The sequence below is a fragment of the Scophthalmus maximus genome, chromosome 6 (genome assembly GCF_022379125.1).
Source record: "Scophthalmus maximus strain ysfricsl-2021 chromosome 6, ASM2237912v1, whole genome shotgun sequence".
Taxonomy (NCBI): Eukaryota; Metazoa; Chordata; class Actinopteri; order Pleuronectiformes; family Scophthalmidae; genus Scophthalmus; species Scophthalmus maximus.
The window spans coordinates 18,711,155-18,725,578 of record NC_061520.1 but is presented as its reverse complement, the minus strand read 5'-3'; the positions used below and the strand labels follow the sequence as shown (position 1 = coordinate 18,725,578).

Here is a 14,424-nt window from a genome sequence, read left to right as displayed (position 1 = left end):
TACAGAAAACCGCAGGTTAAAAATGAGTAATAATGCAGAATAGAATTCAGAAGTTTATAAATAAAAGAGAGCTTACTCTGTGGGAGACCACAGACGTGGGATCAAACCTGTGCATGCACAGACCCAGAGGGTCACTGTGATGTGTTGCCACACCTGGGGCACTGACACACGGGGCTGTGACGGCATTCTTTATTTATTTTTTTTACACCCCAAAGATTCAGCAGTTTATCACCAGCCCTGTACCATCTATATCACCATCTATAGTACATGGTGTTCTTTAAAGAAACGGAAATACTTTTGCCCGTGCTAAAATATACTTTCTTTACTGCACCGTGGAGGTGGGAGTCATATGTCATGTTGACCAAGGCTGCAGGAAGCTGCGGCTGTGTCGACACAGAGCTTTATACACAGTGTGTGTGACGCAGTAACAACGTTTTACTTTGCAAAAGTTCAAGTTCCAATGAGAATTAAAGCAACACATCTTTGTTTTGTGGGTGAAAACGGCTGCTCAAATACCTGTGTGTGATGTGAAAGGGGTTTATTCTCACTGTGATAAAACCAGGGTGAATTTTCACCCAGTTGTCCTTCTCAGATCGAAACTGTGTTTTTAGCAACTCTAAGGCTCATTGGTTTGTCTCTTCTCTCATCAACATTACTTCCAGTCGCATGCAGCAGTCTCCACAAACTCGTGGGAGTTTGTGGAGACTGAAACGGCGCTGGGAGAAGAATGAACACTGGCGTTTGTTCACAGACTTCAGATAATTTGATTACGTGGCTCCTGCCGGATGTGTTAACACGCGTCCGCCGTGACCTCTCTGTAAGGTGGCTGTGCATTGTGCCGTTTGTCTGAGACAGCACATCCTAGCATCAGGGAAACATCACAATCAACACATTTTCTGTGTGGACTGGTAAGAAGGGAGAAGAATGGCTGCCTCTCTTGTTTGAGTCTCTAAAGGCTCCTGGTGTGGCACTGATGTAAATCTGTCAAGGTCGAAAAGTAACTGCAGGTTAGATGTCTTCAAGAGAGTCTTATGCTGATGTGCATACCGTTACCGCTAAATGTGGAATGAAGGAAATTCTTATGTTTATTATGAAATAATTTGAATTACGTGTCCTGACAGAGAGCATATAAAGAAGAGGAAGTAAAACCGCAGCTTACGGTGTTGAGGCCACAGAGCTGATAGCAGGCCATGGTGATGATGATGGTGATGAGCTGCCAGCGAACAGCTGGGGTCCTCATCAGCTGTAACACAGAGATGGAGTCCAGGCTTCCCTGAGCTTGAGCCTCCCCTCGGACTTCTTCGAGCTCCTGGGACACATCCTCCTTCCCCAAAAACCTTTGGAAGGCTGACCCAGAAACACACACACAAACGCTGGGTTAGAAAAAAACTACAACGACCCTCATGCAGAGGGGGAAAAGCATTTTAAGGGGTTCATTCCACAGCAAATTACAAAACATCCTCACGAATGATTCAATCTATTGAATTGATTAAATGAACACAAAATGTTTTCTAAAGATATATATTATTTGTACCGCCACAAGGCTGTTGAGTCGAGCGACTTAAGAATTTGACTTTCTTTCTATTGGCTTTAACTCTCCCCTATTTTAAGTTATTGTGCAACTTTGTTTTAATTATTCAAATTTTAATTTTTATTTATCTCAACTTTCACTATACTACGTCCTAATGCGACGGCGGATGTTATTGACGTGTGTCTGCCCTGGTGAAACTACAAATTTCAGAAGATGGACTACAAAAAACGCAGCGGCTCCATCAACATGTTTTACCACCGTGTGACATCAGATGACCTCACACACACTATGAATTATTCACAGGCAACAGTTACTTACATTATGACATGCATCACTTCTGGGTCATATTCATACTCTTCTACATCGGATAGAATCGTTTACGTCGGTGCGTGGCGCGTCACGTTAAATAATAATAATTTGATTATTATTTGGCGTTGATTATAATAATTTGCAATTCCGCGGGCATGCTTGCCCAAATACGCACAGGTTACATTCATGCTGTTAACACACGTGTTTTACACACTTTTCTGAAGATTGAAGCGTTTAATGAATCCGACGAGGCCTGTTAGTAAGAACTCACGGTACGAACAGATGTAAGAGATGTTTCCTGCGTGAGGCCCATTGTGTCTGTGGACTGCATGCATTCGGATTCTAAAATCCTAGTGAGATTTAACACAGAGAGCCACAGAGTAATAGGCTTCTATGTTCAGTGTTGAGGTTGAACAAATACTCAGCATAAGATGAGAAACAATAAATGTGCAAAACAAGTACCACTCACTCTTGTTGAGAATAGGTACAGTACGTGTCACCTTTTACGGCCTGAATCACACGTTGTACCAGCAATTTCACGGTCGAGTCAGAGGGTGAGCCAAGGCAAATTAATTTCCCCGGCTACAGTTTTCCCCCCACGAGATCTTACCTCAAAGTAATTATTATACAGATTAGCGCATGTAAATGAGTGCTCCATCGCCATCCCTGCTGATGGAAAAATACAGAAACCTGCTCTAATCCAAAGTCATACGGCTGTCAATGTCAGTGGTGTCGTGACATGAGTGTGGCGGGAGGTGCAACGGCGGCGGTGTCCCCACAGAGGCAACCTATTTTATTTTCCCTGCAGGAGGAGGACAGCGAGGGGCCCCTCTCCATGTCACCGTTGTGGCCTCGGCCCCTCGCAGTGCCACGCGGCGCAGGGATGTTGCAGCGAGAAAGAACCAGACCGCTTCTAACATGAGTGTTGGAATAAAGGTGAATATTTATAGGAAGTTGGATAAGGACTGGGAAGAGGGTTAACATGGATACATCTTTGCTTGTTTTTAAGGGATGAGAGTGGTTAGTTTTGTTCCATGATGACCAAAACCAACAACACATAGTCCCTCTTTCTTGTCTCAAACCTCTCTAACCTTTAAAAGGAGGACAGGGCCGACACAACGACAGACACAACATGAAAGAGAACATGCTTTTCCTGTCTGACACTGTATGATGATGACAGGACACTGAAGGGTCCACCACTCAAGATTCATGTGTGTTGACAACGCCCCCAAACCCCCGACCGCCACCCGCAGCGCTGTAAGCCAACAACATGGATGTGACGCGCTGGGCCCACAAAACGCCGTAGGGAAGACATGAGGGGAGTTTGGGCGACGTGTCCTTTAACCAACCCTCGTCTCTCCCTCGAGGAGTTCTTCACACGGCCAGTCGCTGTCGCCGGCTGTCTGATGCTCGTACAAAGCACCAGACAGGAGAACGACTCTGTAACACCACGATACAGCAGATGTCGTTAAATCGAACTCCGAGTTCACCATCAGCTTTACAGATAATTGGATGTGTTTACAGACCCACCTCTCCTCCCACCACGATGACTTTTTTATGGTTACTCGGTTGATTTATTGAGTTCTCTACTTCTGTTCTTTGTCTTCCGCGCCAGTAAAAAAAAAAAGAGAGAGAAAACATTGTCTTGACTCTAATTTTCAGAAAAGACTCAACATTCAAGTGAAAAAACAAAGACAGATGGCAGAGAGGGAAAGTGATCGAAAAGGTTGAAGGTAAACAGCGGAGCAGGAATTTAGAATCTGTTTTTTAAAGGGACATTGTTACAGGTCTTCATCATGAACATTAATGAGCGAAACACTTAACGGGCATAATGTGAAGATCTTGTATTGTTCTTCAATAGTACAATAAAGTAAATTGGAGTCAGTGTTGCTGCTAACGCTGTCTCTGGAAAAATTCCCATTGACTGAGTTTTGCAACACAGAGTATCTTGACCCCTTGTCCCCACATCACTTGTTAAACAGTGTTTCAAGTCATGTCCTGAAGAGTATAAATACAAATCAAATTCATCTATTAAAATTCAAAGACAGCGTTCGGTAAAACTCTCCTTGGAGAAACCCAACCGAGATAGTTCACGGGTACTGACTGGCTACAGTATATCATCCACTAATAAGAAACTTAAGATGATAGTGTCAGCGCAAATGAACTCATTTCTATGTCGAAATGTACCCTAGAGGAATTTCACTCACACTTGGAATTAACCACAGCACTGAAACTGCTCTTTCTAAAAATAACCAGCGACCTCGGCCTAAACTCTGTTGAAAATAAGGTCTCTTGGTTTTTGTCCGCTTTGACCGAAGTGCAGCGTTAAACCTTGATATCCTAATCTCTCGTCTTGAAAAAAATGGTTGCTCTTCCAGATTCTGTGCTGTACTGGTTTAAAACAAACTCCTTTACTCTCACTTCACAGTATATGCTGCACAATGTATGTTTCCACAGTGAGGCCAATGACAAACAACTGTAGAAACTCTGCTGAACATAAGTTATGCTGCATAAACTCTGTCACTACCTGTCATGTAATGAGGATGATAGCTTTCTAGTCGGCCCTATAAACAAAAAGAGAAATACCATTGCTAATCTGTGGAAATGATGTCCATGCATTAACACTAATGTGCTCATATTGGATTATTTCTGGATATTGTATCTGTATGTATAAATACACCGTATGTCTGTGTGCACATATTCAGTATCCATATAATTTAGTATTTCACTTCATGTGAACAATGGTAACTGTTACTTCCTACCTAAAAAATGGAAAAGGAGATGAACAGAAACAACCAAAATGTGGTCTCAAAAAACAGATCTTCCTCTTTGTTTGCTGTGAATATTTTTTCTGGTGTTGTTTTTGGAGTCGCCAAGTAAATTTAACATGCAGTAACTCTGCCAAGATGGCACCAGATCTATTGTGCATAGTGTGGATGCCTTGCCAGATTAATTGGATTAAACAGGATTTCCAAACATAATTTCTCGCCCAGAATAATTAGCGTGGGCTCTTAACTGCTCAGGACCTATCCAGAGCTCATTTGTTTGTTTCTGACATTGATACATAAGCTCTTTCATTAGAATATGAATTTGTTAAACATGTGCTTCTGTTCCTTTGCATCAATAGGGGACTACTGTAGTTTTGGGCCAAACCCCCCTGATTTCAATCATAAGATGTTGCCCTCAAGCACCGCAGAGCAAACACGTTTTTCCTCATTAATTCAACATGGTGTAATTTCTGCCAAATTGTGCACAACCTAGTGCCAATCTCATTTTATTAAAACTGCTCTACAAAGGACACCTGTGGTGTAGGTATAATGCATTATTCATTACTATCTTATTGTAGGTTATTATTGTCAAATGAATGAGGCAGGTCCAACATGCCACACACATCGTCCCATGAGCAGTGGGGCAAATTCCATCCTATATTCTTTAATGCCTTGTTATCAGAAACTTAAAAACTTTGAATGTAAAGTATGATTGGATGCATTTGGGTTACTTTGGAAGGTTAAAAACGTAAGACAAAACCAACCATCAAGAGTTCTTATATTTTTTTTCTTCAAAATTATCAATAAGATTTGAAAACAATCTTGACATGAGATTATTTTAAAATTATTTTGCTATGGTGATCAGTGCTGCTCATTTAAGTTTCTCTCTCGCAGCGACCTTCCTGAAATTTGAGCTCAGAAGAAGCAAACGGGATATTCAATTTTCATACAAGAACACGAGCAATCGACCCCTCAGGGCACGTATCTATAATGTAAGGACACATCAAACAGCTCCAAACATTCCAGAGACCAACTTGATCAAAGTCGTAGCTGACGTCACAGTTTTCTACATGCTTCATTAACACATGCACTTTGGAGTTATGCCTTCTACCCCATGCTGTTTTCTCTCATGTCAGGGCATGTACAGTTGACAGGATCCCACTGCGGTTACTCAATTACAGCCTACATTGGTTGAGAGTTGAGAAAGGTTAAAAGGAGATGCCAAACCAAGATATATGGCTCATGGTGTTATTACTTCAGCTATTTCATCTCGGAGTTCCAATTTAGTCAAATATAATCACACAGAAATGAAGCATGTGATATTCTGTACACACGTCCATGAATCCACCGACCAATAACAGAAAAATTGTGATTCAAATGCGTTCTTGTCGGTATCAAAGAAAGCTAAAAAAATGTTTAACTTACTCCGTTGCCTTTAACATACAAGTAGAATTTCACACCGAGCTGATACATTAACAAAGGCCAACAAGTTTAAACAAGCAGAAAAAAATTGATCCTACTTTTAAGCTACTTTTGAAGAACATCACTCTGGCCAGGATCTGGATTAAAGAGTGAAAAGTTCTGGAGTGGAGGTGAAAGATTATACGGATACAAGCTCCCGATGGAATTAAAATCACTGACCTAACAGACAATGTTGAAATCACAGTGCCCACACTACAGACATACTGTGCAGTATATCCAACTGGAATTTAAAGATAGGGTTAGGTTCTATAACTTTTACACTTTCACACTTACTTTTTATTACTTTCAATCTACTTCAACATTCTGACTTTGCAGTAAATCCCACATTCATACAAGGCAACACGAGGATTGTGATTGTACGCTTTTATTCAAAGCATGAGGTTTACTATTATAATAACTGACATATCAATTGTTGTGGCAGATTAGAGCTGCCTGCAGGACTGTGTGGCTGAACACTAATTGTGCTTGATTGACAAATTAAACCTGAAATATTCTTGCTGGTACATGGAGACATAATCTCGGCGCCCTCAACCTGAGCAGTCAAACAACTCAGAGCGCATGTGTGGGTGTGCAGAGCCTTTAATCATTGAAAATACAGGAAACTATAGTTACTCTGGCTGTGACGCTGTGAAGCAACTTCAAACTGAAAAGAACACTCAATTCAGTGCAACATTTTGACAGTGACCAGAAAAAAAGACATTTCATTCATTTACAATTTCTAATATGAGCCCGAGTCCCGATTTTAGCAAGTCAAATCTGCTTCAGGGTTCATACGGGCACCAGACTTTTGTTTGAGAACATTTAGGACATTAAACCGACGTGGTCCTATCCCACAAGAGTTCTGCACTGTAAGTCAATGGTAAACTATGCCACGGTAAAAGCAACAAATCTCAGTAATGGGAAAGTAATCAATGAGCCAGGCTGTGCTGTTGTTATACAACTATCATCTCCCTGCAGATATACTACGTTAGTATGTGTAGTAGTGCAGTCAGCCTCTTTCCCTGTAGGTATTTTTTTCAAAGACCAGAAGTGAGTGCATGTGATCATGAGCGGGCAAAAGAAAAATGCTCTTAAAATACAATGAGCACAAATGTATAAGAGAGATCTGTATTCTGCAGACGTACAGTGCACCAGTGAGGGGGATTGGCACATCTTTCTGTTGGTGTGTGTTTGCGTGTGTGTGTGTGTGCTTGTGTGTGTGTGTGTGTGTGTGTGTGTGTGTGTGTGTGTGTGTGTGTGTGTGTGTGTGTGTGTGTGTGTGTGTGTGTGTGTGTGTGTGTGTGTGTGTGTGTGTGTGTGTGTGTGTGTGTGTGTGATTGTGTGCAATACCTCTCTCTGCCCCGGCCTCATCCCTCCTCTGGATCAGCAGGAAGCGAGGACTCTCGGGAAGGAACGACAGCACACAGAGCTGAAGCAATGCCGGTAAGGCCAGGAAGGAAAACAGGTAGTTCCACCTGGACTCCTGCAGTGAAACAATCGCCAAAATGCAATACCCGATAAGTTAGAGCAGTATTTTGCAGCTGTAACATAACCCTTCCTGGAATAAGTGGATGCATATTCTCTCACTGAGGATTTATGCCAGAAGAGATGATCGTCATTTAAATGCGACGTAACAATGAGTTACCGTGCATGAACAAAATATGGTATAGGATTATGGCACTGCTTCGAATGTGAAAGCTTAATTTAGACCTGTGGCATTCAGATGATGCATATTTTTCTGCACATATTTCCCTTAAGTAAGAAAGACTACGAGCAAAATGCTGCTTACTGTTTTGTATGAAAGTGTTGATCGGTTATCGGAATTATAATGCCGGCGTCAGCATTAATAACAGTATGCTAAACCCCTAAGCAATATAAAGGAACACAATAAATTATAAGTAACAATCCAACTGCATAAGGAGACTTTCATATATAACTTTCATTGTGATTTTAAATTTGGCCCCACATTTTTAAAAACAAGTTCCAACTCCTCCGTGTATTTGAAATTACCTTATTGAGTAATAGTAAGTCTTGACGGGCATGCAGACTTTAACAGATGGGATCCATTCAACAACAGAAATAGCAGTTTCCCCAGTCGCTGCTACGTTTGGCTAAACATGAGCTATTTATGAGGCCAATACGACAAACTTAGGTATGCAGAACACTGTTTTGTTTTGTTTCTATATCCCAACTACTCCATTATGGTGTGAATACAGACTGCAGGGAGAGAGAGAGAGAAGACAAACAGGCCCAACGTGAGTGCAGTTACAGTTATACCCTCCATTACACAATCATTTCTTTATAATATGCCAGAGAGGCCAAATACGTACAAATGTCCTGAAAGATTTATGGAAGCTGGAATTAAACATGTTCTTTTCTGTAGCATACTTCTACAAAACAAACCAACCGCAAAGAGCACTTGAGTCAGGACAACCTTGAATTTTTTAAATATCCTTCGTGGAAAATACACGTGGGCAGTTTTATACTCCAAAATGTCACAGTCCGACCTTCACATCTCTGGCAGAGGTCATTCACAAATACTCAAACATTGGACATTTAATTGGACACGTAAATTAATGTTATACGCAGATCGTATTTTAAGGTTATGGTCTGGTTCAACAGCTTCTTTTCAATATACTGAATCATACGCTGTCATGGTAGAGAAAGCCCTCCAATTGAAGGACTGTCATACATGAGGCATCGTTTCCCCCCACAAAATATACAAAGCGGTGCCGGGAAATTTTGATCCACCCTTGAAGAAAATATCACCAGATACTGAGAAATGAACATCATTCTGAATGGAGAAAGTTCACGTTCATAAAATGCACTGCATGAAATCCATTTCTTTGGAGAAATTGGGTGGATGACAAGGTTTTAACTTAGATCTTTTTGAAGAAAACGTTGCCTGTTGAGTGGAGTTTGATTCAACTCCAGCCAATTTCTGCCTGCAGCTAAAGGAAGAAGGGATACTCACGCTTCAGGAACGGCCTGTGCTACGGCACTACTGAAGGAAAGTCTACGAATGTATTTGAGATTCTTCCAAGAACAATTTTGACTTCAAGCCAATACTTTCTATTTTGAGCTCAGCTTGTGGCAGACTGCCAGAGAGACGGATCTTTTTAAAGTGCCACTGTGTAGGATTTGGGATGATCGAAAGGCAGAAATGGAAAATAATATTCGTAATAGTTTTTTCCTTATTGTATAAATTACCTGAAACTAAGAATCATTGTATCTGCATGAGCTCAGAATGCGCTCTTCGTATTTACATTGGGCGAAGGTTCACTTCCGCTGAGTCTGCCATGTTGTCTGAAAGACACTTTAGGTTCTATACACAACCATCATTTTATGAACAAGTGCAGCGTCCGTCAAGCTCGAGCATGACCTTTGATGACGTTCGTACTGACATCATCAAAGACTATAAGAGGAATGTGATTAACACAACCAGTATAGACAAAGGCCAAAAACATTCAGTCCCGAAAGAAAAAATGAAATACAGCTCGGCTCCCTCTCTTCAGCACACCTATGCTTCAAGATTTCACATGAGCGAATGGGCATATTTGTTGCTATGCAGAGACTGAGTAAGGAGATGGCCTTTGGACAGAAAATGTCAGCTCTCAACTCAAAGCCAGTATTTTTGGGGGGGATTCAGTTACTTAACCTTTTCTCTGCGTTTTTTTTTTTTTAATACATTTTTATCAGACTGTAAAACCTTTCAAATTGTGTAAGTAACTTTTTGTTAACGCCTCAAATTTACTCAGCCTGAGCTGCTAATTATTCCATATTCTCAAAGTCTACAATCCAGGTCTGCCAAAATGTCATTAACCCTTTAGGTGTAAAGTAGCATGCTATAGGTTGTGAACCTCGCAACAGTGAGGCAAAATGAAATATTAATGTTTCTTTGGCTTATATATATATATATATATATACACACACATATATATATATGTGTGTGTGTGTGTATATATACACATATATATACATATATACACATATATACATATATATACATATATATATATATATATATATATATATAAGATTCTGAATTAAAGGCATTTTTCTGTCCACCCGACAAATGTAAGTCCAATACAGTTTGTATATCACAGCTTTTTCCACTGAAAACAGCTGACTGCTGATGGAAACAAAGGTTTAATGAGAGCAGGGAAAATGACCCGAACTTTGAAGTTGTGGGTAATAAAAAATGAAAAATCTAAAACTAAAACAATCAACTGAAAGATGATAAAATGTCAGAGGATAACTGAGTGAAACTCTTTGGGTTTGTCACAAGTGACCACTTTACTGTTACATATTTTCATTAAATTCATTGTGAACAATATATATATATATGTGATCCTTTGTGTAAACCTGTGTGAGTTGTGTAAATGTAAGCACACTTCACGTTGCACAGGTCTCACTGATGCAGAGTTTGGGCTCATCTTTCTCAGAGGTCGCTCTGAAAGGTCAGTTCTGAGCACTGATTTCTATAGTCTGCACAACATCTTGGAAGAAATCAGATTCTTATCTCCACAGGTTTGTTTTGGCACAATATAATACAGATTGACGATGCTGACTGCGCTAACACATGGATTGTTTTTTATTCTAACGGACAAGAAACAAGAAAATGTCTGAAATCTTTATCAAGGCAGGTTCATAGCGTATAGATTTGTAAGTTATGCATATGCAAAAGCACTGGCAAGGAAGCTGGGTGTCATAATTCAACATTCGCATACAATCGATAATTATCAGGTTGGGCTGTGTATTAGGGGTAAACAGAGATCCATAGCCGACTAGGAAGTTGCAGAGCTCATGGCAAATGCACCTGGTAGTACACACATGCACTTCTGCGTGTTTTTAATGACATTACAAACTGAATGCACGCTTCATGGTGTCTTCCTGCAGCGTTTTTATTTTAACTGGGGAAAGCTGGGTGAACAGGCTGTGTCTCCCCTTGTGGTCCCTGATCACATTATCCCTGGTAATAAAAAAATAAAATAGCTTGGAAGAGGCCCAGCAATGACCTCTGGTCATACTCATTTACATTAAACTAAACAATGCTGACACATGGTTTTTTGCTGTATATCCAACAGATGTTTTCCTTTCAATTATGGCTGCTGTTGCAGAAGCACCCCGGAGGGACGGTGTGAGCAGGTCAATTCTCAGATAATGGAAATAAAAATGTCAGGTGGATCACATTCCTGGTGACTCCAACTATACACGATAGTGTTATTTGTATAAGGTCGGTCTTAATTGCTCTACCTAGCCAGACAATTACCCATGTAAGAAATGGCCCCGCTCGTACTGAGTTTGGTAGAGGCAGTAACAGTTAAATGTAAATTTGTATTCCCACAGTGGGAAGTGAGATTTAATTGGCAGTCTCACACTTCGCTAGCTGGAGACAATTGAATCAGGTTGGATCACAGGAAGAAACCCCTGCATTACCTGATTTTTATAAACAAGAAAAATGATGTTAAGTAGAATGTCAGTATGTAATAATAACACACGGGGAAAGACCTAAAAGTGTGTAAAAGAGATTAAATAAAGAATATATTGAAATCTTAAAAGCTCCTGCACAGATACATTTTTTCGAGTGTGGGGGGAAGGAACTGTTTCTCCCTTTATACTCATGTCCCATTAATCTGGCCATTATACCTGGGAGATGAAAAAAGTTTTTGGAGCTGTTGTGTCGCTGTGAACAAATAAAGATAAACACAACACCCCATCCATGTTAAATTCTCACAAAATGAAAACCTTGTTGGTAAAAACCTCACGCCATCAGCATCGCAGCCTTTGGAATCTGCCAGGATCAAAAGAAAAGCCCATCATCCCTCTGCCTGTAGCTGTTTGTAATGAATGTCCCTTTCCCCCCTAAGCCTATTTTCCTGATACTCTGTCTGAAGAGCAATTTGACAGCTGGCCCTCGCAGATGTGTGCTGTCCCATTCTTGAATGTAAAGGAGTCTGCCTTATATTTTGATGGAAGTGGTGTCCCAGCGGGATTGACACTGTACAGGAAGGGCTACCGTGGAGATTTGACTTACTTAAAGGAAATGTCACCACAGTTTTCACAAAGTTTCAATTTCAGGTAGAACATAGTTATTCAACCACGGGAACTGTTTATATGGCATGCAAGTAAGAAGATACAGATATATTTTTTTTAATTTTGCAGCACAAGTTAGCACTGTCGCCTCGCAGCAAGAAGGTTCTGGGTTCGAAACCTGACGGCCGGCCCGAGCCTTTCTGTGTGGAGTTTGCACTTTCTCCCCGTGTCTGCCTGGGTTTTTCTCCGGTTACTCTAGCTTCCTCCCACGGTCCAAAGACACTCAGCTTAGGTTCATTTGAGGCTCGAAATTGCACCTGGGTGTGAATGTGAGCGTGAATGGTTGTTTGTCTCTTTGTGTCAGCCCTGCGATTTGCTGGCAAATTATCATTTGTCCAAGGTGTACAGTACCAGGCGTCTTGACTAAAGTCAGCAGGGATTGGCTCCAGCCTCCCGTGACCCTCAAAGGATGAGCGGTATAGATAACAGATGTATATTTTAATTTCAAAACTGCAAAGAACTGCAAGCACACACACACACACACACACACACAAATATCAGTCATTCAGGACACCACATTACTATGGTGTCTGATACGTGTGACAACAATTTATAATAAATTGTACTACAGTGACCAGTGACTAACCCTTTGAAGCCATAGGAGGATATTGAGGATATAGAGTACAGATAAGGCCCCTTAATGTTGCCATGCTGGTGTGTGCTGCGTTTGAGGCATGCTGATGAGTTCAGTGACTCAGGGGAGTTCAGTGACTGGCCGGCTTAAAGCCTGGACCTGCTGCAAATCTGGAGCACACATGTTTCCCCCACCGGGAAAAGATCAGTGGCTAAGCATGAGGGTTAGAGTAATTATCATTTGTCAAAGCTTATCATCGTTTTGTACCACACGAGTGACGTCTTAAACCGGCGACCATCAACAGAAGCGTCAGCTGACAGGAAACTTGTTTATGTCTCCAAAGCAAAGGCCAGCAGAGACCACCGTGGCATTATCATCAGATATGTCACATGTGCCTGTGACGCGCTTGTCAAATGCCAAGGACAGGGTATCACCGACATGATAAGAATACATCACAATGGCTGAGTGAAAATATACAACTCCATATGATATTTATAAAGGATGTCTGCAGATGGAAATGATGGATGGGACAAGCCAATACTCATAAATTAAAAATGAGTATCAGCTCAACACTATGCCCATGTGTAAATGTCAGGGCAAATGGAAAGGGAGGAAAATGGGGAGATAATACAGCGAGCGGGAGGATTCACAGTTCAAGACATACAGAAAAAGGTAGAATATAAAACACATTGACTTAAAAGTCCATAAAGTATGGATTGGAAACATGTTTTCAAGAGTCGGACGTCAAAGTCGTTGCGAAATCAAACTGGAAGAAGGTAAGAGTATGGAAGAGTATCTCTGCAAAAATGCATTCTCATGAGAAGACAATGTTTTGACATATGGATCCAATAGAGTGGCTCCACATATAATCTAATAGTGTATTAGATATACCTTATGATTTTGTAAGGTTGTAATAAACTCAGATTTGGGGATGGCAATACAACCGTTAGGATCTGCCAGTCTCCCTGATGCATCTGGTATAAACAACACAACTTTAAAACATCTCCTGTCTCCAGAAACTCTATTTCTTCACCCTGCTAGATTTCCCTCTCCATCCACAACAAAAAGCAAATAAATGCCCAAATGTTTTTGCTTCTCCACTGAATTAGATCGAAGGGAAAGCGGTGGAAAAGACACAGAGAAGCTAACAGAAAAACAGATTTACCACAACAATGCCCGAGACATCAGGCTATATGTGCATCGGCCCATGGAAATTATGGAAAAACGTGAGCTTCCTCCAAAATGCACTGGCTTAGGAATATGTTTGCCGTGATTACATCATCATTGTTGCAATGAAAGCCTGCGCTCTGGTGGAAACGGCAGCAGCACAGAGGATAAGCCCAAACAAAACAGGATGTGGATGTGGTTTTGTTGTCTGTGGCTTTAAAATATTTTATGATGTGCAAACAATCGTACAGAAAAATCCAGATGCTGCACATACTCCCATGGTATCTTGTCTCGGTAGTTAAATGCACAAACAGCTGTTGCTGTGGTCGACGCTCCGGCACACATCTATAAATCACTTTCACCTCATCTAGTCACAGGCTTTCTCGAACTCTTAAGAGCTTTCTTTGCATTACTTGTTTCAGTTGACTATCAGCCATTTTATGATAAAATACTGAATGGGTGTTTCAGGGAGCAACGCTACTCTTAACCACCAAATTTGCTCCTAATTCAAAGAAATA

The 14,424-nt window shown here is 40.9% G+C and overlaps 1 protein-coding gene across 13 annotated transcripts in view; it reads right to left on the bottom strand.

Annotated features, from left to right (window-relative positions):
- Positions 1-14,424, bottom strand: part of slc2a9l2 (solute carrier family 2 member 9, like 2) — a 105,096-nt gene that overhangs the window by 68,683 nt on the left and 21,989 nt on the right. For all 13 annotated transcript variants that reach the window (XR_004793375.2, XR_004793374.2, XM_035630513.2 and 10 more), the window contains exons 7-8: positions 7,420-7,552; positions 1,160-1,347 (exon numbers count right to left, since the gene is read on the bottom strand). Coding sequence is in view for 11 of the 13 variants with exons in the window: in XM_035630513.2 (XP_035486406.2) it covers positions 1,160-1,347; positions 7,420-7,552 (321 nt within the window). In the remaining 2 variants the exon portion in view is untranslated. The remainder of the gene's footprint in view (positions 1-1,159; positions 1,348-7,419; positions 7,553-14,424) is intronic.